General features: G+C 41.2%; 1 protein-coding gene across 18 annotated transcripts in view; it reads right to left on the minus strand.

Annotated features, from left to right (window-relative positions):
• Positions 1 to 5,539: 5,539 nt before the first annotated feature.
• chl1b (cell adhesion molecule L1-like b) overlaps positions 5,540 to 26,693 on the minus strand; it is a 71,365-nt gene continuing 50,211 nt past the window's right edge. For 5 of the 18 annotated variants that reach the window (XM_039798016.1, XM_039798017.1, XM_039798013.1 and 2 more), the window contains 16 exons: positions 26,507 to 26,608; positions 25,993 to 26,190; positions 25,711 to 25,781; positions 24,705 to 24,927; positions 23,717 to 23,752; positions 23,263 to 23,375; positions 22,176 to 22,380; positions 21,920 to 22,042; positions 17,621 to 17,800; positions 16,411 to 16,440; positions 15,545 to 15,616; positions 12,138 to 12,245; positions 11,780 to 11,941; positions 11,250 to 11,381; positions 10,221 to 10,293; positions 5,540 to 7,920 (listed from right to left, as the gene is read on the minus strand). In XM_039798016.1, coding sequence (XP_039653950.1) covers positions 7,716 to 7,920; positions 10,221 to 10,293; positions 11,250 to 11,381; positions 11,780 to 11,941; positions 12,138 to 12,245; positions 15,545 to 15,616; positions 16,411 to 16,440; positions 17,621 to 17,800; positions 21,920 to 22,042; positions 22,176 to 22,380; positions 23,263 to 23,375; positions 23,717 to 23,752; positions 24,705 to 24,927; positions 25,711 to 25,781; positions 25,993 to 26,190; positions 26,507 to 26,608 — 2,033 coding nt within the window. In that variant the 3' untranslated portion in view covers positions 5,540 to 7,715. Of the gene's footprint in view, positions 7,921 to 10,013; positions 10,085 to 10,220; positions 10,294 to 11,249; positions 11,382 to 11,779; positions 11,942 to 12,137; positions 12,246 to 15,544; positions 15,617 to 16,410; positions 16,441 to 17,620; positions 17,801 to 21,919; positions 22,043 to 22,175; positions 22,381 to 23,262; positions 23,376 to 23,716; positions 23,753 to 24,704; positions 24,928 to 25,710; positions 25,782 to 25,992; positions 26,191 to 26,506; positions 26,609 to 26,693 lie in introns of all 18 variants that reach the window. The other 13 variants (XM_039798024.1, XM_039798021.1, XM_039798022.1 and 10 more) reach the window with 10 other exon arrangements.

Here is a 26,693-nt window from a genome sequence, read left to right on the forward strand (position 1 = left end):
CTTCCCCCAAGTGCTCCTTCCAGGCAGCGCTGTGACCGCTGCCGCCAAGGCACCTAACCCTAACCTTAACCTTAACCCTAACCCTAACCGTAACCATAACCATAACCATAACCATAACCATAACCATAACCATAACCAGTGCCTCCCAATGCCTCCCAATGCCTCCCAGCGCTGCCTGGAAGGCACTGTTGGGGGCAAAATACACAGATAAACGTATATTTAAGTGCCTGTTTAGCTAAGCTCCGAAAATTTTGAGAAACCGTGGTCTGTGTTTTATTTCTGTGGTTTGTGATGTCTTAAGAAAATATACAGCAGGTAACAAGATTTGTCATTCGACCCTTAAATGGTGTGTGGGCTACTGTCTGCCACAGAATGAAATGACTACTTTAATATCTATCTATGATGCCGTCTGTATGCATAGATGTTTACCCTGCAGTGCAAAAATCTTAATATTTTCTATCTAATCATGTTTGACTATAAAATATAGCCTACTTCCAATAATAATAATGATAATAATAAAGACAGAAGTGGCTTTAGATTCCAGTTCCAAGTAAAAGTTTTCAGAAGCTTCAAGTTTTTTAATGTTATTTTCAATTGTCAGTTGGATGTGTTTTAGTTGGAAGTGTTTATTATGTATAAATGTATTATATCAGGTAAGAGGTAAGCTTCCAATGAAATGATTTCAAATTATAGCTAATACAACCAAGTGTTGCACAGCAGATCAGCTGAATATGGTTTAATTGGAATAACGTTTCCAATAAAATTAGATCAATAAATATTTCCTTGGTTTTAAATTGTGATTGATTTCAATTCAAATTGTCCTTATTATTACTACCGAATGACACAGGTCTTTACAGGAAACCAAGGACATAAAGTAAAGCATTACCCAGTGTAATGCCCAAATTGAATGTCTCTAGAGGTGAGAACATTGGTATAACACCTCATCTGAAAAATACTGAAACCAGACAGGCACCATTTCATGATTTAGTTCCACAAATGTTCCAAAATGCCACATGGATATTCAGCACGGCAAAAGAAAAAGATAAAAAAAAAGTTTTCCCACATTTCTTTCCTACTTTTTTTTTTTTTTTTTTCAAAAGTTGCTGCTCACAGGGAAAAATGTGTTGATGTATGAAGCTCTCATACAAAGTGAGTTGCTGATAGCTCTGGAGACCTGCGGGACCAATTCATTTGCGGCGCGAGTGCGATATGTTGAGATCAGTCCCTCAGATGTCCTAGACGCCTGAGCACTTTGAAAGAGTCACAGGACTGTGCTGGCACTGGAAAGTCAGCAGCGCTCCAAATGAATCGGTGCTTTGGAGCGCAGAGCCCTCGCTGCCACTGTAACGCAGGATTTCTCATTACCTGACTCTTGACTGTATGAATCAGACAGCCACTTGTTTGATTTGCACTTCTAATTTCTGATGTCGACTCCAATAGGCCAGTAAGTGGCTTTGCGTGTCTGTCTATTGAAGAAACAGATTCTATGTATTGCTTTATCAAGGAATTTGAAGTCATCTGGCATGAGGCAACAGCGTGCAGACGTTGTATCACTCCTACACTGTGAAATGATAATTGGATCCATGATGTCGGCCTCACGGCATTTTTTGGCAAAATGGGAAGAAATTTATATGGCACGGAAAGGAGTCCATTTTTCGTTTTTACTTAATATGGCAATTTTTTTTCCAGTGCAAGGCCTTAAAGGCACTTCTGACATTCATTTGAGTCTTGTATTATTTATAACTGATTTCAATGAAACGCTGTTGGAGTGCTTTGCCTGAGAAAGAAAAAAAGAAGAAGCCTTGTGCACATCATTGGAGCTCTTAAAAGTCTACCTTGTGCTTTAAGTCATTGACCCTCCCTCTCCTCTATTCATCACTCAACAAATGGCGATGTCCGTAGAGACGCTGGCTTCTATTACCCGCTGTGAATTCCATTAGAGGTACGGACACACAATAGAGCATTTTTTAAGCCTTTGACATTGCCATTATAATGGACTAGGGTCATGGAATGATGTGTAAGGGTTGGTGCATAAAAGACTGCTTAAATATATGTTACTATACTTTATGGCTTTTCACATTATAGGCAAATCCTGTCACCTCTATCCTAAGTGATGCGCCGGGGGTATCACATAGGGCAATCACCTATACATGATTTTCAAATTAATCATGTGATCCCCTTGACCCCAATGCACACAATAAAATGGGAATGTGTGTGTGTGTGTCACGTCCGTTGTTAATGCATATTATAATGGAACTGAGCTGAATATGATCATATAAGTCATTGTACCCAAGGGTTGCCTAATGCTGCAAGGCTTGTAAATACAAACACAGTCAGCAGATATACCATTTTAGAACCCCCACTCTACCTTAAGTTTGATCTATTTTTTTTTATTGATTTTGAATTTAGCTTGCTGCTATAAGGACATGTCATACAGGACATTGTCTTGTGTTAGGTAACGTAACCACAGCAAATTAAATAGAAACCCAAATCTGTTCCATCATGATGTAGTGCAGCGTTGGCCGCTCAATAAAGGCCTCACCGTGCAGCGCCCCGCCAGCCACAACGCTTAATTCAGAGTCAGCAGGGTGCTGTCTGAATGATGACCACTGCATATAAAACTTGGCTTGTGGCTTTAGGAATAGGTTTTAATTTTAATATATTGTGTTATGTATTCATTCATCGTATGTTACCGTCAAGGTGTGTTCAGACACAATGTTCGCAATTTCTTCAATTGCGCAAAAAGGCTTTTTACGCTCCCTTGAGGAGGTTTTTGCCTTCGTCGAAAAAGAGTTGATTCGCTTATTGGGATATGGAAACGCCTTTGCCATTTTTCTCTCATGGATGCGTTAGATGGTAAAGGAAACTTGCTTTGTTTCCGGTTCGCAACCTCTACTTCTTCTACTCTGTGTCCTGGCAGATTATAGCCCTGCGTAGCCATAAGCGCCAACTTCTGACAAAACTACGCCTTTCACAGCCTAGTTACTGTAAATCGCTACACACCAGTTGATAGAAACGCGCCTAATTCGCATTTCTTTTTTTGTGACATTTAAAAGGTTCGCTTAAAATTCTCTTCACAATTGAATGGAAATGCAAACTTGATGCAATCGCACTGCCTCTAAAATTGACTTTGCGTTCTGCCTGAACACACATACATAGTACTTTGTAATCCCTCCAGGAATTCGCGATGTCGCGATCGTAACAATACACGCAAATTCAACCAATCGCCCTGAATTCGGTGCGACTCGCAATTTTGACCAATCACCGCAACATTACCGCAAATTTGACCAATAACCGGAGTTTCTTCAACCGTGACTTCAACCAATCCCAGCAGTCCCACGTGCCAGACTTTGGGTCAGTATGTGACTCTGAGAGCCACTGGCCAAGCGGGAGTGAGGACGGGTTGACGTAACACACAGATTGTTTCTGCTATGAAGACGAGACGTGTGTGACTCGAACATCTCACATAAACGTACGGCGAAAGACCTCGCAAAACATTTCAGACCGTCCTGCCAACCTGTATACATTTTAACATCAATGTACACTGTAACGTTTTTTTCACTCCAAAGTTGCTGAAAGCTGCTGCTGTTTCTATCCTGTCGGCTGTCTGCAGCGGGCGGGGCTGCCGCTCAGTTCCCCACCGCGACTGACACACACACACAACACACACACACACACACACACACACACACACACACACACACACACACACACACACACGGTGGATGAGATGAGACGTAGGCTACAGGATGACCTAAATTGAGGACAGCTACGCTCGTTATAGTGCAATGATAAGTTAAAGTCCAATAGGTAACATTACTTTGTCAAACCGTATGAATGTGTGTCCCAGGCCAGGTTAGGAAATTAACTAACAATGTAAAGATCAACAAGCCACTGACAGATATGTTCAAATTTGATTCATTCAATACATTATTAGTTTTTGTCTCAAATCCACCGGCCATTTCCATATTATACCAACATTTGTCAGCATCCTGAGCCTTTCTTGGTAAGGTTACTAGGAAAACTCAGCCCAGAGTAGTTTTATTCTCCCCGAAATAAGTTTCCTTTTTATTTTGAAGAAGAATTATACCAACAACTAAATCGCTATTTTTTTTGTGTGTGCAATTTTCACTTCTCTGGCAACTTCATTGCAACAAAAATACAAACATTTTTCACAAAAGCTCCTGCAAAATCAGGCATTTTGGGCCGCAACAATCTAAAAAAAAAGGCCGCGAAATCCTGGAGGGACTGAATAGTGGGCGCATAGAAATAACGGTAATAGTAATAGAGTAGAACGGGTGTTGATTTTTTCATCTTAAAACAGTAGTGACATGTCCATACAGTAATGTTGCAAGCCTTTTGGGTTGCTTTTCCAAAGACTGTAATTCTGGAAGATACTGTAGCTAACTTGCTTTAGCCAACTCAGGCTGTTGAAGCTTATAGTTTCAGTTAAACTTTACAATACATGTTCAAAAAACTGTGGAATTTGTCCCCCACCTCATGTCAAGAAGGGAGGGACTAGAAATCCTCTCTGTTGCTTTATTTTTATTTTGAGAGCAAATTGCCCCACAATATGAATACAGTTTGATTATCACTTTTATTTTGTTGGTAACTGTTGTTGTATGATCACAATATTACACTGGAGGGTTTGATTTAACGTCATGTTATTGGCACTTCAGCGATGCTCATGAACTAATCACAATAACTCTTTCGATGTACAAATGGCCATGCTAGTGTTGCATTACTGTAAGATAGAACAATCCCTGTATCATATATTCTTCTTTTTAGTATTCTCTAAGATGCTCTGTCCAAACAGTTTTTTCTCTAGCTGCGATGTAATTCAGCTTCTCTCCAGAGAGCAGTAATTGTTTGTTGCGGAATTAAGCTGTGTTAATAGCTTCCCCGCAAAGCTGATGGCCTGGGTAGACGCCCAGCTGTCTGCATTGTTGCCAAAGAGCCGAGGATGCTCCGAATGGCAACCAGAGGGTCCGTTATCAACACCTGAAGGTTGTATATGTGAAAGCTGAAGCCTCTAACTGCCGCAGCTAAGGCAAACCTGGCTGAGTGATGACAGAGTACCTGAGGCAGATGTGACCCACACAGTGAGAGCCCTCACAGTGACACTCTCCACTCCCTACTATCAACCATCAGACATGATTATAGCTCTCGCTCCATGATCCAGTGCCTGTCTGAGCCCACTCCTTTGATTTCTCATGACTCTCTCCCGCAGCCAAAGTAATCAAACAAGAGGCTCAACTCAGACAGAGACTTGACCCTGGTGCGACATTTGTTAAAGTCATACTACAAATGGGAACAATTTGTCACACATCTTCTATTTTATTCAGAGGGAATGAGGACGTTTCACCAGGTACCGCCCTTCTCTCAAGTCATATTTTACTGCTGACTGGAGGTAAAGGCAGAGGTTTATTCAGTCATGTATTCATGTATGGGGGGCATACAAACAGTAGTCTAGTTATCAAGAACATTAATCATCTTTCATTAGTGATGGCTGTGACCAAACAGGCAGTCAGACCATTACCAGGATTTAAGAAAGTAAAGCAATTTAATGACATCAAAAAACACCAATTAACATTCTTAACATGCAATGGCAGAATTTTTACAAAACATTGCAATTTTTCTGATCGTGGTGCTAATGTTAATTCTGACCAACATAATGATTTTGAACGGCAGTATATTGAAAGTAACAGAGTAAGACTTGTTAAGACTGATGTAGCAGTGACTACCGTCTATTGTATCTTAGCAGGGTAGGAAGATGTCAAAAATCATGCAACCAGATTACAGTATTCTGATTACAAACAACGTCTATAATCCATTACAGGTACTGTGCACTTGCTTCTTTAAAGGGGCAGTCCACCAGTTCATACATGAAAATCGGTTTACGGATTATTGAGAGCACTACTCAATCTACAAACACAGTTGTATAATGTTCAGTGGCTCTGGAGATGCTCTGTGAAGCAAAAAAGAACTGATGATGTCATAATGAAGTCACTGGGGTTATCTAATCTTGGACTTTGAGACTGCCAATTATCGATTACGACTCATATTTACGTTTATAGTTGAGGTGCCCTAAAGTGGCCGTAGTAATTATGACAGGAAGTAAGGTGATGAAGTATAAGAAATTCCACATAGAGGAAGCTGTGAGTTGTGTTCTGCGTCACATGCGTAAGTGAAGTAACGTAACATGATTTTAACCCAAACCGCAATCTTTTTCTAAACATAACTAAGCAGTTTTTGTGCGTAAACCTCGCCATACTGCGTCCGTTTCACAACATTAATGGCGCGTGTCGGTAACGTTCTCTGGTTTAGATCTTAGACTGTATATTAAAGTCTCCACTTCCTCCCACTGTACAAAAGTGAAGCCAAAATATCCCGGATACGGAACGCTGCCATTTTGTAAGACTCTGCGCAGTAGTGATCAGGCGGTGGAGCCGCGGTACCGAAGTCCTGCCCTTACACCCGCCCGACCAATCACGAATAAATCACAATCATGACGTTTCACCCCGTTTGCAAAGCAACAAATGACTAATAAAAACCAAACTGATCAGAAAGAGGACCACTTGAACAAACATCAGCGCGATAAGAACTACCTAAAATGACAGAACCCATCTTTGGGAGAAATGTATTTGACGTTTGACGTGTACTTTCCTTGGCCCATATCCCATCCGCTAACATGGAGTGGGCGGGATTTATGACCTTTATGGGGTGGGGGGGGGGAATCAAGATGTTTTGGCTTCACTTACACAGACTATGCATCAACCCCTTGTTTAGATATAAAGATGGAAAATGCTCCCGTGTGTGGGTTTTCCTGCTACCTCTCGGTTTATTAAAACGCTCCTGTGGGTCGTATCAGACGGTAGAAATAAACAACCTGTATTGTTGTTTGGTTTGGAGGACCGGTTTGCATTTTTGGAGCTTGACCTAGGGACTGCTTCCATATTTTCCATTCCATTATTAGCACGGGGCTGTAACAGCACAGACCGAGGTCTGTAACTTCTCCTGTCCAACGCATCTGAATGCAACAAAAAAGACATAAGAGCTACGTTTTCTTTTCTTCTAACATCACAGGGAGATTCATTACTCAACAATCACTTCTTATGATATGTCAATTTTCTTGTTATTTTGTCAGGTATAAAACCACTGGAAGAAAATAAGTTAATAAACAACCTTTACACTCTTTTATACTCACATTTAATGAATCAATTTCAAATATAACAGGTCAGTAATATTTGCTCCAATTAAAAAAAAAACAATATCAACTTGATTTTCCCACTTATCTGTGGTCTGCTACAAGATGATATCACAGGCAAAGCTGCATATAATGATGTATAATGGAGAGTGGCATTTTCCTGACATTTGTACAAACAGTACTGCAGTTGAAGTACTGGAGATAAAAAAAAAGAAAATTCAAGCCCTCTAAATTGTTTGTGTAATAATTATTTAAAAAAAAAAGACACTCCGCACATACAATATACACTATATATACACAGTATTTAGTAATGGTCATTCTGTTGCAACCCGACAAAACAGAGCTTTATAATATGAGGGTGGCAGTGTGCAGTTGGAAATGACGCATTACATTTGACACAAAACTTGTGCTCGGTATGGATAATGTCTGTTTCCTCTTTCATTTGTTCCTCCCAGCAGGTTTTAATGAAAACGTTGTCTAGGCGAAGATGGATGGCGGTTTCGGCTCCTCACGCCGGGGTCTGAATAGTGGCTTTGATCTCAGCGGACACCCTCTTCTCCTTTCGCCCGGCGTACTCGCCGATAAAGGAGCCGTCCTCGTTGAACTGAACGTCCTCGTCCCCGTAGTCCACCAGGCTGTCCCCGCTGTCCCCGGCTTTGATCTCTCTGCTCAGCGAGTGTTGGCTGCCCTTCAGTGGCTTCTCGTCGTTGTCACTGCAAGAGAGGCGCGGCGGATTTAGAATCACCTCATTTCACCCATGGCTTCACTCTATGGCTTATTGGAGAAGACGGGGGTGGGGGGGGGGGTGTGGGGGTGCAGGCTCAAGCTATCACTGCCTCTACGTTGAGCCTCTGTGACTGACATAAGCATTTACATGTGGTTGACCAATGGGAAATAATCACACAGATGCACATGTTGAGACAATATTAATCATTACGCTGTACGTGCATCAATGCATTTGACAAAGTGATGACTGGAAGATAAATGAGATATTGAGGGGGAGGAGGGGAGGGTTGATCTTTGTAGCTGCACATTTGAAATGCATCTTAATTGCCGGACTACTAAACGTGTGCCTGTATTGACTTTATTCTTTGCCTGAACTAGGGCACGTCCACATTCTGTCATTTTGTAATCTTACTTGTGTTTTAGTTGGGAAGTAAGATTACTTTGCTTATGGTCGCCAGCTTTATCATCCTTTACTTGCCATAACAAAAATGTTTTAAGCTTAAAGCTTTAGTGCGTAACTTTTTGATATTAATGAACGTCCGTTACATTCAAGCCTTCGCCAAATGAGTTGCTACAAAGCTAATTAAGACTATCAGCTCCACACAACTCTCTCTGTGTTTCTCAGTATGGCTGTGCTCAGAAGATTGTGGCGTCCGGTCACTCTCCCGCGGGCGGTGCGCGGTCACGGTAGGCTTGTATGACGTGGACGCGCCAACAGTTTTGTTGTCATTACTTAGAATTCCTCATGGGGGCGACAGAAACTACGCACGATAGCTTTAAAATTAGCAGTTTTTGAATAGAGCAATGGGTTTGTTTTGGAATTAGTAGTATGTTACGATACTACTAATTCTGACACAAACACATGCACTATGTATGCATACAGTATATAAATAAAACAAAGTCATAACTACATTCATAAAGCAAACAGAATATCCAAGTCTATATGAGATTGTGGTGAAGGGGCAGTGGACATGACACATACCTTTGGTGTGGGAGATCTGGGTTCAATTCCCATTGAGATACATCAACCAATGTGTAAACTAGTTTTTGGCATTTTCGGGAAACCACTTGAATTGGTTTTCTAGTTCAGAGTTAGATTAGAAGATGGATACGTCTGTACTGTAAATATGAAGCTCCCATCAGCAGCCGGTTAACTTAGTTTAGCATAAAGACGGGAAACAGCTAGCCCACCAAAGTCCACCTACCAGCACCTCTAAATGAACACATTATATCTAGCTTTTTTAAGTCCATTCAAAAGCCCAAGTGTAAAAATAATAATTTATGGTTTAAACAGGTGGTTATGTGCCGGAGTATTTCTTAGCTGGGAGCAGTAACTTTCTGTAGCCTTGTGGTCATCGTGAGGTTGCCAGGCAACCAGCAGGAATTCAAGTCTCAAGCCAAGAAGCAGTTTTTGCTTTTTTTCTCTGCTTTTCTAAGCTAACTGGCTGCTGGAGATTGCTCCATATTTATAGACATGAGAGTGATATGGATTTTCTCATCTAACTCTTGTCAAAAAAGCAAATGAGCGTATTTTCCTAAATGTTTTTCACAACAGTGAATCATTAGTTTGAAACTAGCCAGTGGTTAAAATAATTTAGGAGGGACTTTACACACAAACTTAGCGATAGATTGATGAATAGCTCCTGGAGTCAACTTGAAGTATACATCCTGTCACACTGAGGCTCTTTTGACTTCATCACATCAGCGTTTGCTGTGCTGTGCAGATCCCACTGATTGGAGAATTAGCCTGGGACTCATACTGCGGTATAGTGTTATGAATTGGACCGCTAAAGAATTAATGAAACGTGCCCAGATATTACTGCCCTGGAGATGAGCTGCTTTCAATTACACTGATTGGTTTTAGCGTCTTGCTGTGTGCCGGGCAGCCTGCGTTTAGCTCCTTCTGGACAGAAAATGGCAACATCTGAGCGGCGCGGCGGCTCCCTTTACGATGCAATGTCTATCACAAACAGCAACACACACCGTATCTAAGATCACAATGTCCTATAAAGGGATGCTACCACTCGGACAACACTGATGTGTAAACAGCCCAGGGATGCTACTGCTGTTTATCACATACTTTCCAGTTACTCTGGCCATCAAATGTCTTGAACAGGAGAAGCGTGAGGCTCCATGTGAACCTCGTGCATGCTGGGTGGTTTTTTCAGCGAGAGGAGAAATGCAGAGAGAATTACGGAGAGAAGAGGACGGCAGAAGGGAATGTCATACAATGTTGCACGTGAATTGCAGTGAGGTGGTGAAATAGTGCTCGGAGGGGTACGCTTACCTGTATTCACAAAATGTGTCGTCATTCATGCCCTGGGACTCCACGTCTGGGTGAAGGTCCTCTTTTTCTTTTACTGCTCACAAAATGAAAAGATTTCAGTGATTTCCTCAAGAGACGGCTGCCAATGAAGATCCCTGTGTCCCCTGACTGTTCTGTTGTTTGACTAAGTTAAAGTCTCAGTCCCCGATTCCCTTTACTTAATCAAAGATCAGCGCAAGCTTTAGAAAGTATTGCAGTTTCAATCAGTCCCATTTTCTGTAAATATAAATCTAATTTTAGATAAACATCAAGCTCTGTCTCTGTCTATAAAATATGTATAGTATTTATATAAATCCTTTTTTTTATAGAAATGTCTATTCATGACACAGCACACATTCAAAAGTATGGTTCTATATGTGATGTAACAGAAAAAAGACACGGCTCGGGCAAATGAAAGAAAAGGCTGTTGGAGCTACGGCCGGGTGATAATGAGAACTTAATGAGAAAACAAAGGACAGAGCTGCGTCTCGCTCTTTTTTCTGCTGACGAGTGAAGCGATCGCTGCCCAGACGACAACCTGATGGCCATTAGCTGTGAATAATAAAGCAGATAAGAGCTCTCATGTCCCCAATAGGAGGAATAACATTGAGAGACCACAGAGCTTATGTCATCATTCCGCACTCAGCCACCCCATGTGCAGCATTTGCATTTTTGTCTCGCTGTGGGCTGCACTTTGTTTAGATTGTTGCTGGAGAAAAAAAAAGCTGCGTGTCTAAATAATGTCAAATTCAAATGCTGGACATGCAGTAGAAATGCTCATTTTCCTATCAATACACAAGCCTATTTCATGTATAAATTTGCATTGAAATAATTGTGTGGCTGCAAGTAAAGAAAAAACAACATCAGTTTACATATTCCTGTAATGGCTTCCAGTGTGATTGATAATTTCTTTCATAGCAACAAAGCGCCAAATGGAAATGTAATGATGCTCCAAGCAGCAATTACTATTCAAGCAAGGTGATGTGTGTGTGCTTGTAAGTGAGCACCTACCGGAATACTTCCCTCCTTTGTTTCTGTTGACAAAGCAGGCGATCAACAGAATGAGTGTGAGGAGAGCGATGGCACACATCAGGCCGATAAACCAGCCCTGGGTGGATATTCCTCCATGGATGCTGGCCAGACCTGAGGAGAACAATACCGTGTGACTTTGACATGCCTTGGCCTTTTCATCAGGACACTTGATTGAATGTTTACATTGACAAAGCCTATCTGATGCGAAGGCAGAAGGTGGCAGGGTGCAAAGCTGATGGAAACGGTCCAATATAAATATTAAACAGCTAATCCCGCTTGTCTAATTAATCAAGTAAGGAACGCTGTACAAATGTAATTCTTCTCAGCGAGTCCGTGCGGCTAAATTAAATCCTAGTGACACCGCGAAGGGACCACACGCGCTGCAGCTTGAGTCACTGCTCAAGGACGCGCTGGGTGCGCCTGCACTCTGTTCAATAAGAGGTCAAATTAGATTTGCCTGCTTTTTCTTCCTTTTCTTTTTTTTGTGTTATTTTGGTTTCCCTCCTCACCTGTAAACTCGGTCGTGATAACATCTTCAAATATACTAGAATTATCAACCCAGCTGTTAGGGATAAGGCGCACAGTGTACTCCGTCCCGGGGTCGAGCCCATCAATGATGTGGAAAGTCTTAGAGGTGTTTAAGGCCTCTGATATCTTCCAGAGACCCTCACCTGTGCAGAGGATGAATGATCAGGATGGGTTAGTACTAATGAAAACACACAACTATGGAAGCTAGTGAAGATATGAATGAAAAGACACGAAAGGACCACTTCAGACACAACACATCTAAAGTTATTCGCTGTTTCGCTAAAAATCACTCTAACAATGTCCAGAAACTCACAGAGAAAAAGAGTAATATGAGCTTACGGTTGTTCATATATGCAATAAAAAACTCTGTGTTCTCTCCTCCAGAAATCCAGCTGATATTTGCAAAGCTGTCACTAACAGCTGAGCTAAAATTCGACAGGGCCGGGACTGAAGGAGAAGTGAGAGAAGATGAGAAAGAAGAGAAATGGCAAAGAATGGTTAGTAAAGGACAAAGCAGATCAAAGCCATGGAGGGGTTAGGAGTGTTGTCATTATGCGATGAAGGATGCTGCTCTTCACCTTCTATTAAAGAAGCAAGCTATCAATTATGTGTGACAGAGGGGGACATTGGCTCCCTCAATAACAAACATGACAAGCGTAATGTGGATATGGAAATGAAGATAAATGGAGATCTACAAAGATCTTAAAGGAGATTTGCCATCAAAACTACGTGATGATTTCAAATGTTCAATATTGTTCTTATTTTACGTCCATTTCATATCACAGAAATACATTTTACACAGCCACACTGGTCCACACTACTTCAGAAAGTGTCGGTTATACTTGGCCATAGCTAGGATTTTAGAAATACAGCACTGAGGTTGAATTACACCTACATTTTTTTTCATTGGACAGAAAAAGTAAGATATATTTTTTTTCCCCATTAAACTGACTGTTCATTTATATTTCCTGTAAGGTTCATCTCCCTGCATGGTGATCGGAATAACACCAAATACCTTTATTATATTCCGTCGGGTTTAATATTTTTTGCCTAAAAGCAGTCAAATTTAAGGACGTTTAGTAGCGCTACTGCTAATGATTATTTTCATTATCTACTAATCTCCTGATTATTGTTTTATTCATTGATTAATCATTTAGTCTTTGAAATGTCAGAAAATAGTGAAAAATGCCGAGCCAGGGGTCATGCTGCCAACTCGGCGCAAAACCCAAATCAATTTCATTTACAATGATATCAATTAAACAAAAGCAATACATCTTCACATTTGAAAAGCTGGAACCAAAGAAGCTTTTGGCATTGATATGTACTGTATATATGATAAATGACTGATTACTGAATTACTAAAAACAATTATAGTTTATGTCAATTGTCCTGAAAGCAAGAGCAAATTCTAGCTGTTCTAAGCTGGTTCTGCCTCAGACATACCATGTAACGTAGCCTTTTGATACCCAACTGGGAAGACAAACAATCTAATAATGTAGTGAATGATGGGCGTCATTAGTATGGGAAAAGCATGCTTTGATAGCAGCTGTCGAAGCCAGTCAACAAAGCACAATCCACTTCATTTCCCCACGGCAAACATGCAAATCTTCTGCTGTGTCTCCAGCTCAGGTGCATTATTTGCTCAGGTGATAATTCGGCACACAACACCTGCGTCTGCGCTGTCCATCCCAACCACTGCGAATGACACTCTCTGACTAATGTTGATGGATTAGTCTGCAACTATGGTAATTCCAATCATTGGAACCGAGCGACGACTTCGACTCACATAGGCCCCTAAACTAAAAATAGCCCAAGGCTGGTTTCCGTGTTTTGTCACCGGACTCCTCAGTTCGCTATTGAATGCAGCAGAAAGCAGCTGCTCACCCAGCAGGGAGCTGATGCCCCGGAAGATGCCTCTTCAAAGTCTGGAGGCTTTTTGTACGAGGAGAGGCCAGAAAATATTCTAGTACAGGAGCCTTTAACAGCTTCCACTTATCCACTTATCTCAGTGTCCTGTAAATATCACCCTCCCAGTATGAGCTCACACCTCTCCGGCATGGCCCGGGAGGACATTCATCCTCACTATTTTTCTCTCAGCTCAGATGCTGCCCTGAACAACTTTGCGTCCCTAAGCGGTGTTGCTGTTTACCCAGTTGAATATTACATGGAAATGCCAGGTGACTGTTGGGTCAATACACTGATGTGTAGAGGGGGAACCGAGGCCCAACAAATCAATCACTGACAATTAGACACATTTGTCCCCTTCTAGTGACTGCACTCTACAGCTTCACTGTCGGGTCGGGATATAGATCTAGTATCTTAGATTTCCCCATGGTGCAGCAGAGAAATTAAAAACAGCTTATTCATCAGTATGCACTTGTTTTATAACCAACAGTAAAACGGAGCTGTTACTTTACATCTTAATGCTTGTTTTAACTGGAAACAACACCAACTGTTAAAAGAATCTGATAACATTTGACTTCTCTTTTGCCATTTTATATCTTGGAAAACTGCCTGAAGGAAGTCAGTAAAGGAGACACATACCTCCTGAAGATTTTGGTAACACTTTACTTGATGGTGTCGACATAATCGTGACATGACACGGTCATAAGTTATGACCGTGTCATGTCACGATTTGGCGGGTGGGCGGGTGTTAATTTCTTGCCCTGGTCATAACTATGACATGACACGGTCATGAACGTGTCATAATCGTTATAAACAAGTCATAAACGTTTATGACTTCTGTCATTAAGTGTCATTCGGTTTTTGTCATGACAAGTTGACATTGATTGGGTTGTCTTGGGTTGACATTAATCAAAGTGACATTACCAGAAGTTGTCTTGGTCATGACAACTTGACATTAAATTAGTTTGGGATGTCTTTGTCATGACAACTTGACATTAACCAGGATGACATCCCAAACTAATTTAATGTCAACTCGTCATGACCAAGACAACTTCTGGTAATGTCACTTTGATTAATGTCAAGTTGTCATAATCAAGACAACCCAAACAATGTCATCTTGTCATGACAAAAACCGAATGACACTTAATGACAGAAGTCATACACGTTTATGACTTGTTTATAACGTTTATGACACATTCATGACAGTGTGATGTCATAGTTATGACAGTGTCATGTCACGATTATGTCGATACCTTCAAGTAAAGTGTTACCAAGATTTTCATGGTTGCAAGCAAAAAAACTATTACCAAATGCTGGCTTCCCACTATGAGACTCTTAATAAACATAAACTCTATCCGCAGTATGGAGAAATTGACTTTTATGCTGCGTCTTCAAAAGGAGAAAAGGAGAGGAATACTGGGAAAAATGGGATTGCTACAAAGATGATTAATTCTACTCTACTCTATTGCTGTATGTCAAGATGAACCTGTATGCATTGTCTACTCCCATGCTCGTCTTATATTCATATTTGCACCTACTTATTGTCATGTCCTATCCCTCTTTTGTTCTACGTTCTTATATAATAAAAATAAAGTATATTAAAAAAAAGAAGCTGAAATTGCTAATTAGCCTACATCATATGGAGGTATGTTGCATTTTTGTTTCAATTTACTTTGAGCCAACAGCCAAACAAATGAGTCCAGGGGTCATCACATCACCTACTGCAAAATCTTCAAACAACAAACCGTATTTGGTTTCCCTTTTTTCCCCCATTTATTTCACTGCTTCTGTTTTTCTCTGCAGATTGATGCTTGTTGTGTCAGAATGTGCAGCAGCTCTACCTATGGTGGAACGAGTGGGTTTGGTCACTGGGGACTTTGGAGTGCTTGGAGGTGAGGGGGAAGCTGACTTGCCTGAAAAGAAAGACAGACCTTGTGGTTATCAATTGGGATAGAGCTCGGGGCGCTACATTTTACTGTTAGCACGCATGCTATTTTCAGCTAAATTAGTAGCTAGTCAGGTCTACTGTGAAACATCTAGAGTCGAAAATATACATTTCACATTTTCTGTTTGCACATCATTAATAGGAAGAAGGTTGGATGTCGGATGCTCTTCATGGGTTTGGCTCTTGAAGCATCATTTAATTCCTCAGCTTGAGTTAGACATGTTGTCTGCTGTTGCTAGGATAAAAGTCAATATTCGTTTACAGTTGCTAATGAGCCAAGATTAATATGAATTTCTAATTAGGTTACTCATTACCATTGCTATTAGAGAGGAAGCCACAAACTTTATCTAAGAAGAAGTTGACAATTTTCTAATGAAAAGAGGCATCGCGGTGCTCTCTGCTGATGGCAAGGGCTAACAGCAGACAAGGTCAATTATCTGCAAAGGAGCCGAGTGTATGGAGCTTTTTAATTTTGTGCGGGAAAAATAAAATGTGTCGGCCATTTTGAGACTCAAAACCTGATGATTTCATTCAGGCCTGTAGCATTCACATCTGTCTAAAATGTCTAAATCTAAAGCATGCACCCGCTACCTAAAACAATAATCATGACTATAAAACATATATAAACTATAAGTCATATTAACATACAGAAACAGAGACATTTAGAAACATATCATTCCTGTAACAGCAGCATTTCAGAGCAGTTTGAGATTGTATGTGTATGACATGCCACAGTATCTACATGAACGCAGATCTACATACTGAGGCCAAGGGTGGAAGTCAAAGTGGAAGCTGCGAAAGGAAAAAAAAAAAGACAAGAAAATAAAATAAAAAGACAACAGGGACAAGCAATGCTAAGCAGACGTTCACAGACGACACATTCACACAGTGCACACTGTATGATCAAAGGGAATGCTCAAAGCAATGCACGTTTTAATGGCGTGAGAGAAAGCAGGCAGACGACAATTAACAGAAACATTACTGACATTTAAACACATAGTGATAGTACAGCTGGCACAAATACCTTTCATGCTACAATCTTAAGAGTCTCCCACATACAGCTCCGTAAAATTCAATACATAAAAAATGTGTCCTTCTCCCTGTAATAATTTTGCTGACTTTTCAGCTTGTAAGTAAACAACTTCTAAGAGCCAATCAAGTTTCTTTCTGTAAATTGTAAGGACTCTTCCAGTAAACAGTAAGTAATCACTCGCATATTCTGCAGTGCATTTCATTGTGTTTTTGCATAACACAACTTGAATGACATACTAAATTTCTTTGGCATGCGTTTGTATTTAAAGCCCCACCGAATTATTTATGCTGACAGTATCTGTTGTTGCAGGCGATTTAACTGACACTCAGGTGAAAGTACAGTTTCCTGTTTCATTTCCCGTCCAGTCGTTCATACCACTGCCTGCAATCTCACAAAAGCTTGACTCCAGTTTGAGCCAGCTGAGGTATGGCGTGCAGTCCTCAAAAAATGATATGTAATTGAAAAGAATAGATTACATCCTACCAGCCGTCTCATTATGATTACTTACCCACCAACTCTTTCATGATTACACAATTCAGTATCAAAACCTTCAGTTTCCCTCCTGCTCAAAGCAATTTTCTTTCTTAGCTGATTGTTTCATAGCTCGTGCTCTCCGTCCAATCAATAAGCACTTGCTCTCTCATGACAGTGACAAATGAATACCTCCACTACACCCATGTGAAATTGTTTATCCACAAAAATTACTTACATGGAGATATAAAAAGCTTGGCTGCCCAGGCATAGATCATATTCTGGTAGTTCAATGCCATTTTTGAAATAGTGAAATGGCTTTGTCACCTACTTCACTTAGCCTGGATGCTGCCCAGCCAATTCTGCACCTCAAAGCTCGTCTGTGTTCTCATTGTCTCACCCACACCCGTGAGATTATCCACACATAGACCACCTAGTCAATTGCTTTCTGGAACCGCCATCACTCACTTGTTTCTAGAGTAGTGGTGCACTCCTCGCTGACAACGGGCCCGCAGCCCACCGTGGTGCAGGAGCGCAGGTAAAATTTGTATTTGCTCACAGGCTCCAAGTCGCGCAGCTTCCACTTGGTGGTGTCGGGGTTGCTGATGTCTACTGTCTGCAGTGGCCCCATTTCTTCTGTGTCGTTGACTAGATGGGAAAATGGCAACGACAATAAAAGGGGTTAATGCTTTTGATTAAGGCCTGCAAATAGTGTACATATTCCTTATATAAGGGGTATCATACTGGCAACTGGGAGTAAGAGGGGTAACAAATTCAAAACGCGACGTTACCTAGCTTATTTGCAAACTAAATTCTCGGTCCTTCCTTAATTAAGGAGGGACGTTTTACAGTCTGTATAACAAGTTCTTCCACTGTAATAAGGAAGCCTTCTTGCTCAGTTTCAATTATTTGTCCTGATGGTATTGTACTGTCACTAAAAAAGGAGCACATATTAGCTCTTACCCTAGCCCACAGCCTGTAACTAGCTTGTAAATACATTTTTAAAAAAAGGAGTAAAGATTTTACACGCTGCAGATTGTCTACTGGCATTGTAATAAGGAGATTTCCTCACACGACAATGGGGTGAACAACTGCCTGCTTTATTTTACAGTCCATTTACTAATAACCACTGGTGACCCAACCACAATAACATAAATATATATATATATATATATATATATATATAAATATATATATATATATATATATATATATAGTGACTGTGTGATTCCTGTATGTTGCCACACATTGAGTTGATTTTACTTTCAGCACTCTGTTTTGAAACACACAACTCTAGCATTTCAAATGACTTCCAAGTGACAATCGCAAGACATTTCAGCGATGCCAAAAAAAGCAAATGTCACTTGTCATTTTGGCTTGCGCATCTTCTTTTGTTGGCTTTAGCCACAACATGACAACTTGTCATATGCTTGTTTGGTTTAATACCCCTTTACAAAGTTTTTTTTTTTTTGCATTTAACAAACAGATTGTGTCCTGCACATTCACTAGAATGTATCAGTGTTGTCTTTCTCTAAATTGTGATTGGATCTCATTTTTCACTACGTAAAGCAGCACAGTAGGTAGGGAGGTGGCATTTATGTTCTTTGTAGCAAAAACAAACACAGCAGGTGTTCAGGTGACCTTTGCTGTGAAAGAGGTGCTACGTCTCTCTGGTAGGAGGCGACAGAAACAATGACAAGAATGTGTTAGTCTGTCTCTTTTTGCCTGGTCACCACCCACTGTTATTAGACATCACGCTTTTGATGTTGTTGTTGTTTTGTTTTATAGGGACAAAAACGGTCCATTTTTGGTAAATTATGCAATCCTGGCTGTTGCAGAGAAGAGGCCACACACATTACATTTCTACCCTATGGATGGATACTTTGTCAGTTATCACACTCAGGCCTGACAGTTGGTGCACATGATCTTATAGAGTGAACTGGCTGAAGGCTGCGGACTTTGGCTCCTCCACTGCTTTCAGACAACATTTCCAAATATCCTTTAGCCCTACTTGGCCAAAAATGGTTGACCTTGTGTAGTGTGAAACAGCCTAAGACTTACTAACACTGAAATCTGAGAATGACCCGACAGTTAGTTCTGAGCTCAAATGGGAATAAAAACAGAATGAATTGAAGCCAAGGTAATTTTTACTCCCACTGGTATAGATCAGTGGAGAGCAAACTTCACTCGCTCCAGTCCTGATAACATTGCTCTACAGTACCTCTAATATAGAAAATGTAAAAAAATGTGCAATCTGCACAAATATACAACTGCAAATAAAGTGGAAGAGTTCTTACATAAATTCCTCAGTGTTTGATTTTAGACTACATTTGCAGTGTAAGTGTAAACTAGTAAGTAATGCAGCCAACTGCTCTGAACAAATGAAATGACAGAATGGATCGAGTGTGAGCCCTCGTCTTCACCTTTGTGACACACTTATCTTAGCCTTGTCAAGTGGTGTGACTTGATTCCTGAGAGGCAGGCTAGTAGTTGTTTAGTCTGCACTGGCTTGCTCTGTCCAAGGCTTTAGTGTGCTTTCTGATCTCTTGAACGCAGTGTGACCATGCCACCCACTCAGTGCTGAGGGGATACATTTAGCCTTTAAATTAAGGAATTTATTTAGCGATTTAGGAAAGAATACTGACAAAAAAATCTCAATAAGTTTAGTGAACAGCTATTATTACAAAGTTAGTCTCGCATTGCCAGACCTTCCTCCACAGCGCTGCGAAGGAGGGTCTGGCTAGTCCACACAGCATTCCTGGATGGAAGACAAAAGTGCCCTGGTGCTCCTGCAAAAGAGCCTCTGGAAGGAACTTGTTTTGGTGGAACATGTGTACGTTTAGTCGTGCAACAGAAAACTCAGATTGGACAGATAGTCTAGCTAGCTGTCTGGATTTACCCTGCAGAGATCTGAGGAGCAGTTCACCACAGTCCTCATAAATCCACCAGAGTTACAACACAAAATTACAACACAAAGAAAGCGGAAGGTAACGGACATCCGGCCGAAAAGAGGGATATACGGCGGCAACGGAGCAATCCCGGAAGCGTTCTACAAAGTTTAAGGTGCCCTATTGTCATTCCCGGAGAAATTCAATTTATCATCTGCATTTAACCCATTTTACAGGCCCACATGGGAGCAGTGGGCAGCTGTTGGTGGTCGGGGACCAACTCCAGTCTTTTTGCAAGTGCCTTTTGGTCAGGGGACACTGACCTAACATACATGTTTTGGGCGGTGGGAGGAAACTGGACCACCTGGAGAAAACCCACGTGAACACAAGGAGAAATGCAAACTCCACACAGAAACTTGCTGTGTAACCACGGAGCTGCCGTGACCCCGACAGGTATTTGTAGAGAGAAAAAAATAACCTGCATCATATTCCCATCTCCTGGACGTATTCCTCCATATTTATTAGCAGGCCAGTGTACTGATACACTCACTGATCATCTTTGGTGACAACTTGATTCAATGATCAAAAGGTTTCACACAGAAAATGTGCCACTTCAAAGCAGGTTAGTTTAACCGTTTAAACGCCCTGTTATTCCTGAATGCTCAGCGTGTTAAACGACATTCAAACAGGCCTTCCTGTGAAACCTGTGAGACGTGAAGCTATTACAGGCTGCGGTGAAGATGGGGCGTAGCCCTAAAACAGCTGCGCTGCAGCTTGAGATTCCCTTTGTGTCGCTGATGATACACTGACAGCTGGCCACATTATCCTCAACATTTCGCACATGACTTCCCTCAAGGGGACTTAAAAAAAAAAAAAGAGTCACACTTCAAAGAGCCTATCAGCTTTATTGCTGTGGTACAATGACAACGTCCTCTCCTGAAATACTGTATGACACTTGGCCCGCTTGTGCAGCCGCCAAATCAAACTCAATTAGCGGGGAAATGCGTCCCTAAGACGTTGTTGGAAGTTAGTCATTGGCTTTGTATGACTTTTGTTTAAGGACAGCAAAAGTGTGTGCACACATGGGATGCGTTCAGTGACGGTATCCCCCGGGACTGTGAGCTATGGTGAAGATGTCCCCTGAGGACAGGATGGGGTCAGTAAAGCTAGACCTTAACAGACTGTGACACAGTGGCCTTGGTCAGCACTAGCTGATCCATGATGGTGACACACAGGCCAGCAGACATCACCCTGACATGTCTCCTATACAGACACTCTGATCTCCCCGTGACCCCGAGCCCTATTAGAGCAGCACAATGATTTTCCTTCCCTGGCTGAGGATCATGGGTTAGACAATCACCAAGATCCTCCTCCTTTCTTTAACCAACATACTCCTGGAGTGTAAATTCTTGTCTGTATCAATACGATATAGAGGTAGAGGCTGTGTGTTTAAAAAGAGTGAGGCTGTTAAGGTCTCTGATATACTGTTTCCAAATGGAAACATATGGCCTGTGTGTTTTTGTATATAATCACTTTCTTTTTTAAGAGGGTACAAGCTGACAAGAAACACAGGGATGTAAACACTATTAACCCTTTGGCGTCTGAGGGTGTTTTCAGACACACGGCTCACAAAGATGGGTTTGGCATGCTCTGATATTGTTGTCAATGTGAACAAATCTAAGCTGTATTTTCAAAGTACCATGACTTTTTTTTATAATATAATCATAGTAGAATGTATTTCATGATTGTACTTCTTTTTTTAAACAACTGGTAAATAAACAAGTTGTAAAAAGTGAAAAAAGCAATACATCCTAGTGGCAACACAGGGGCATCACCATAATATCTGAGTTAGTTAAGCAGGAGGCGTAGGAATACGTACTGAGCTGATACTCGAGGAGGTACCCGGTGAGAATCCCATTAGGCTCCAATGGCGGGGCCCAGACCAGAGAGACAGTGTGCTTCTGTACGTCTGTGACCCTGAAAACAGGATTTTTCTCAGGGACTGTGGGGTGAAAAAAGGTAATACACACAGTAAGCAGTCAACTCCTGCAACCCAGTTTTCTTTGGTTATTATTAGACTTTCCCTTCAGTAGTTGTGAATCAATACGCTCCATGCTGTTTTTCCACAATCCTACCTCCCTCCGGGGTTTTGAAGTTGAGTTGATTGCTGCCGGGGCCGTTGCCCCGCCCGTTGAAGGTCATGACGATGAGGCTGTACTCAGAGAAGGGCGTTAGTCCTGGTACCGTGGCGTGGTTCTGGTCCCCGGGCAATGTTAGCGTATGTTTGTCTTCGTGGCTTTTTTTTGAGGCCGCCAGACTGCGCAGACGCCACCAGTTTATCTGCATTAGGAAAGAGACACACAGAGCCGCTCGTCACTTGTTAAAACTCGCTTTTGTCTCGTGTTTATAACTTTGAGTTTTTAAGTGTTTTAAGCTTTTATTTCCATTGGTATTTTATTTCTTTTTTGCTTGCTCATTTACTGTTTGGGTCTTACTGTATTTTAACATTTTATATCATGGGAAGCACTTTGCGACTTTGTCTGTAAAAGGTGCTAATATGCTCAGTAGTGGCAGCAAAGCTTCAAACTGTGTACAGCACACATGTATATGTGTGAGAGAATGCTGAATTAAGCCCTATTTGCACGTGACTAGCCGAGGGGAATTCATGTGATTTAGAATGATGACACTCCCACCACCTCCGGCGGCTGTGGCGGCTTATTCACACTGGTTATACAAGGTCTATAATTTACTCGAATTTACTGACATTATCCCCCACATATGATGTCTATGCTCTGTCTAAACTTTCCTTTCTAACTGCCAACGCAGCCAATACGACTGCAAATCACAGAGACACCGATTGGCACGGGACTAAAATGATCACACAACCTCTGTGCTTGGCAAAATAAGGTCGTTAATTTGTGATGAAATTTTTACATGACAAATAACAGACATGGCAGATTTGCACGGGATTAAGATCGCAGACGACCTCCGCGAATATTACTAATTACAGAAGTCCCCAGGTAATATTAGTCCCGTGCAAATAGGGCTTTAGTTATTCTGTTTTTTTTTGTTTTGTTTTTCTGGTGGTCTGTACAGAAAAACAGTGAGCTGGCTAAGTAAAGGAGACAGAGTGGGGTGAGAGAAGCAAATGTTTGGATCAAGGTCAGGGTCTTTCCTTTTAAGCTGTGTCTAAAAGCAAAAGGTCTGTTTTTGAGGTATTACCCTGTAGCCTCCCAGATGTCCATGTAACTTGTCCTTGTGTACACGCGTCCAGCTGACCTTGACCACGGAGCTGTTCACCTCCACAGCTACATTCTCAGGTGCAGCAGAGGGAACTGCGGAGGCAAACACACGTTACAATCTGCAGTAAAGCTGAAAGTTAGTCCAGGAAAAACAGAGCCGTGAGGAAAGTCATACAACAATGATAAACTAGTTTGAGTTATGCTGAAAACAACTCAAATGATTCCATTACTATTACTATACAACTAGCTTCACTTGCTGATCACCTATTTACAGGAGCGCCTACAACATTAGGGATTCAAATCAATGGATTCTTCAATACCTACACTCACACAAGCTAATGCAAATGATAAAAACTATTGAGCTACAGGGTGTAACTACTGCACTTAATAACACCACATTCGAGTGAGGACACAACAAGGAGGAGAGTAATGACCTGAGGATACTTCCTGGGGGCAAGTCCAGAAGAAAGCTAAACACAGGAAATACAGAAAACTTCTGTACAGGCTGTTATTCTCTTGAGAAACTGGAACTGCTACAGTACACAACTGTGAAACTTAAAGTCCAAATCAAACTCACCAAGTCTAAAACTTTTCAACGGAATATTAAAACTTGAAAACAAATCATTTTCCAAAGTTCACCCGAATTAAGCAGACAAGGATTTCAATTAAACCATCTTCTTCAATCTTTCTCTATAAAATCATATATATCCTAAAGCTACACTGGCTACTTTGATCTTTGGTAGCTCCAAATGGCAGCAAGGGGTGATTAGAAGGTCTGAACTTCAAGTTTAAGTCAGAACTCCAGACACATAACAAAGTGATACAAATATCCAAAGGTCTTCAGAAAACTTTATTATTTTAATTTCATTTATGAGCAGAAATTTATATAAGAAAATATAATGCTTCTGTTTCGGGTTTACGGGCATCTTTAAGTGCATCTTTGAGTGCAGCTTTGAGTGCATCTTTGTCAATTATTTTTAAATTAACTTCCTAAAGAACAATGTTACATTTCTCAAAGCAATGTTAACTTATATTATAGTTGTTTGGGGGTTGAGGAACGTGACAACAAGCTGGATAACTGAAAGCTGAAAAGACTGTGAACTTGGAGACTGTGAGAGAATATATATGTGTACACAGAACTTGAATTTTCAATTTAAATAAATAATTTAATATTTTCATTCTGAGAATGTCATTTATTGAAGTGTCATAGTTAAGGAAGGCTGTGTTAAGTTGCATTAAATTGCCTTTTCTGTATTGTTTTTATAAGTTCACATCTGGGCCACCAATGTACTTTGGCCACCAGATTTAGGGGCTTGTTGGCCTTTTGCGGGTTCGTCACTACACCACAATGACCACTGTCACATTACTCATAGTCGTAGCTTTAGATAACATCACATGAGGTCAATAATGTTTACAACTCACAGTCCTCTCCTGAGTACCCGGTCACAATCTTGGGCTCGGGTCCCCAGCCCTGATGGTTCCTGGCTTGGATCTTGATATCATAGGGCACAAAGGTGGGAGTGTTCTTCACCACAAACGAGTGTCTCTTCACCAAGTGTTCCTTCCAGTCCTCCTCCACGTCCTGTCTCCTGTAACTCACCTTATACTCCAAACCGGGACCATTGTGCTCAATGGGTAACAAGGGCTGAATAATGGATGGAAAATAAGGCCAAAATAAAAAGGGAGGAACAATGGTGTGAATGGTTTCATAGGCACTTTCACAGTTGCATAAGACGCTTCTTGTATTTCACCGCTCAATGTCACTACCTCTGTGGGATTAAAATGACAAGCTAGCCCAGTGAACTCTGCTTGGAACACTTTTTTTATCCCGCCATCTAAAAAAACAATGGAACAACTGACCTGGTCTAGCTTTAAAATAGAGCTTGCTAAGACATCATAGATGAAAAGATTTACCTCCTCACAGAAGTCAGACTGTGAGAAATAGAATGAGACACCATTATCCGCAAAAGCAAATCATTAACAGTGGGGGAGCTCATGAATCCAGGATCCAGGGACTACGTTACCATGACAGGGCAACCAGATAATAAGTGAAGGAGAGATTTATCTTTTTACAATAAAGCTGAATACATTACTGTACTGTACTGGGTTAAAAGAAAAAATCATTTTCATAGCTCCTTTCTCTTTCTTATCAAAGAAAAGGAGCAGCTTTCAAAGGAAACACATTCAGAGTGATCCCAGAAAATGGCTTTTCTAAAGATCTGAACCACAGAATGAAATATCAAAAGTGGGCCATTTCTATTAAATTAAATTACTATTGGTAATTGCCTATGAAACACTGATAAAACTTCATCTCTGTTCTTTGACTTCCAAAAACTGTAGCAAATGTGAATGATTCACTGTATAAAGGGAGCTGACATTACAGAATGTGCAGTAAGAAGATAATAAAATGCCAAACTCTATGTCTTACCTCCCAGTTGATATCCATTTCATGTGGCAAATGACCTTCGATTTTGATATTTTCAGGGTTCTTGTCAGGAGCTGGAGAAAAAGAAAGAATATAGATTTCGTCGCTATTGTTAGTGGATGAAATCTCCGGTAAAATAGGCACACAAGAGAACAGATTTTCAACAAGAGTGGAATCAATTATGTAGCACGTGAGTGTTTAAAGTGTTCACAGAGTAGTTTGTCAAGTGGCCTGGAGGACCTTATCAAAAACTATGACAAACAATGAAAGGAGGAAGCCTCGGACCTGCCGGGGGGGTTTTGTATCTTTCTGTGGGCTTGCTGGGAAGACTCCTCCCTACAGCGTTTAAACCAGACACGCGGAAGCGATAGTCGACGTGGCCGTGGAGTTTGAGCACGGCCGAGTTGTGGTTCCCAGGTACTCGGAGCAGCTCCTTCCAGTTTCCCGGCTCCCACTGGCTTTCCTCATACTCGATAATAAACTCTGTTGACAGGCAGAAAGACAATCAGAGCGGTCCCTCACTGCTATAGTTCTTGCCAAAGGATTGCTTATCTAACCACCAGCTGTGCAGAAAACTCCCCAAACCCTGCTCTGGGCTTGTATATCCCAAAGGGAAACTAATCATAATTCATGCTTGGATGAATCAATAATAGACTCGTGTTGTACAAGACGGTATCAAACAAATCTATTTACGTGCAGAATAATGCCCAAAAATATGTATGTCAGATTAATAGCATTCACTCCTAGAAGCACTGATTTGGTATGTACTGACACCTGCACACACAGATGCTCCTTTTACCTGTGGTGGAGCTGTTGTGATCGTCCCCAGGGATCCATTTCAGTTTCACACTTTTGCTCTTGTGTTCAGACAGTAACAAGGGCTCGGGTGCATCAGGGACGTCTGAAAACCATCACAACAACATGGCTTTGGAAAATCACAGACACATCAATCTCTGCAGCAAAAAAAGGCCATGGGAACAAATGTT

This window comes from Perca fluviatilis, chromosome 4 (genome assembly GCF_010015445.1).
Source record: "Perca fluviatilis chromosome 4, GENO_Pfluv_1.0, whole genome shotgun sequence".
Lineage (NCBI taxonomy): Eukaryota > Metazoa > Chordata > Actinopteri > Perciformes > Percidae > Perca > Perca fluviatilis.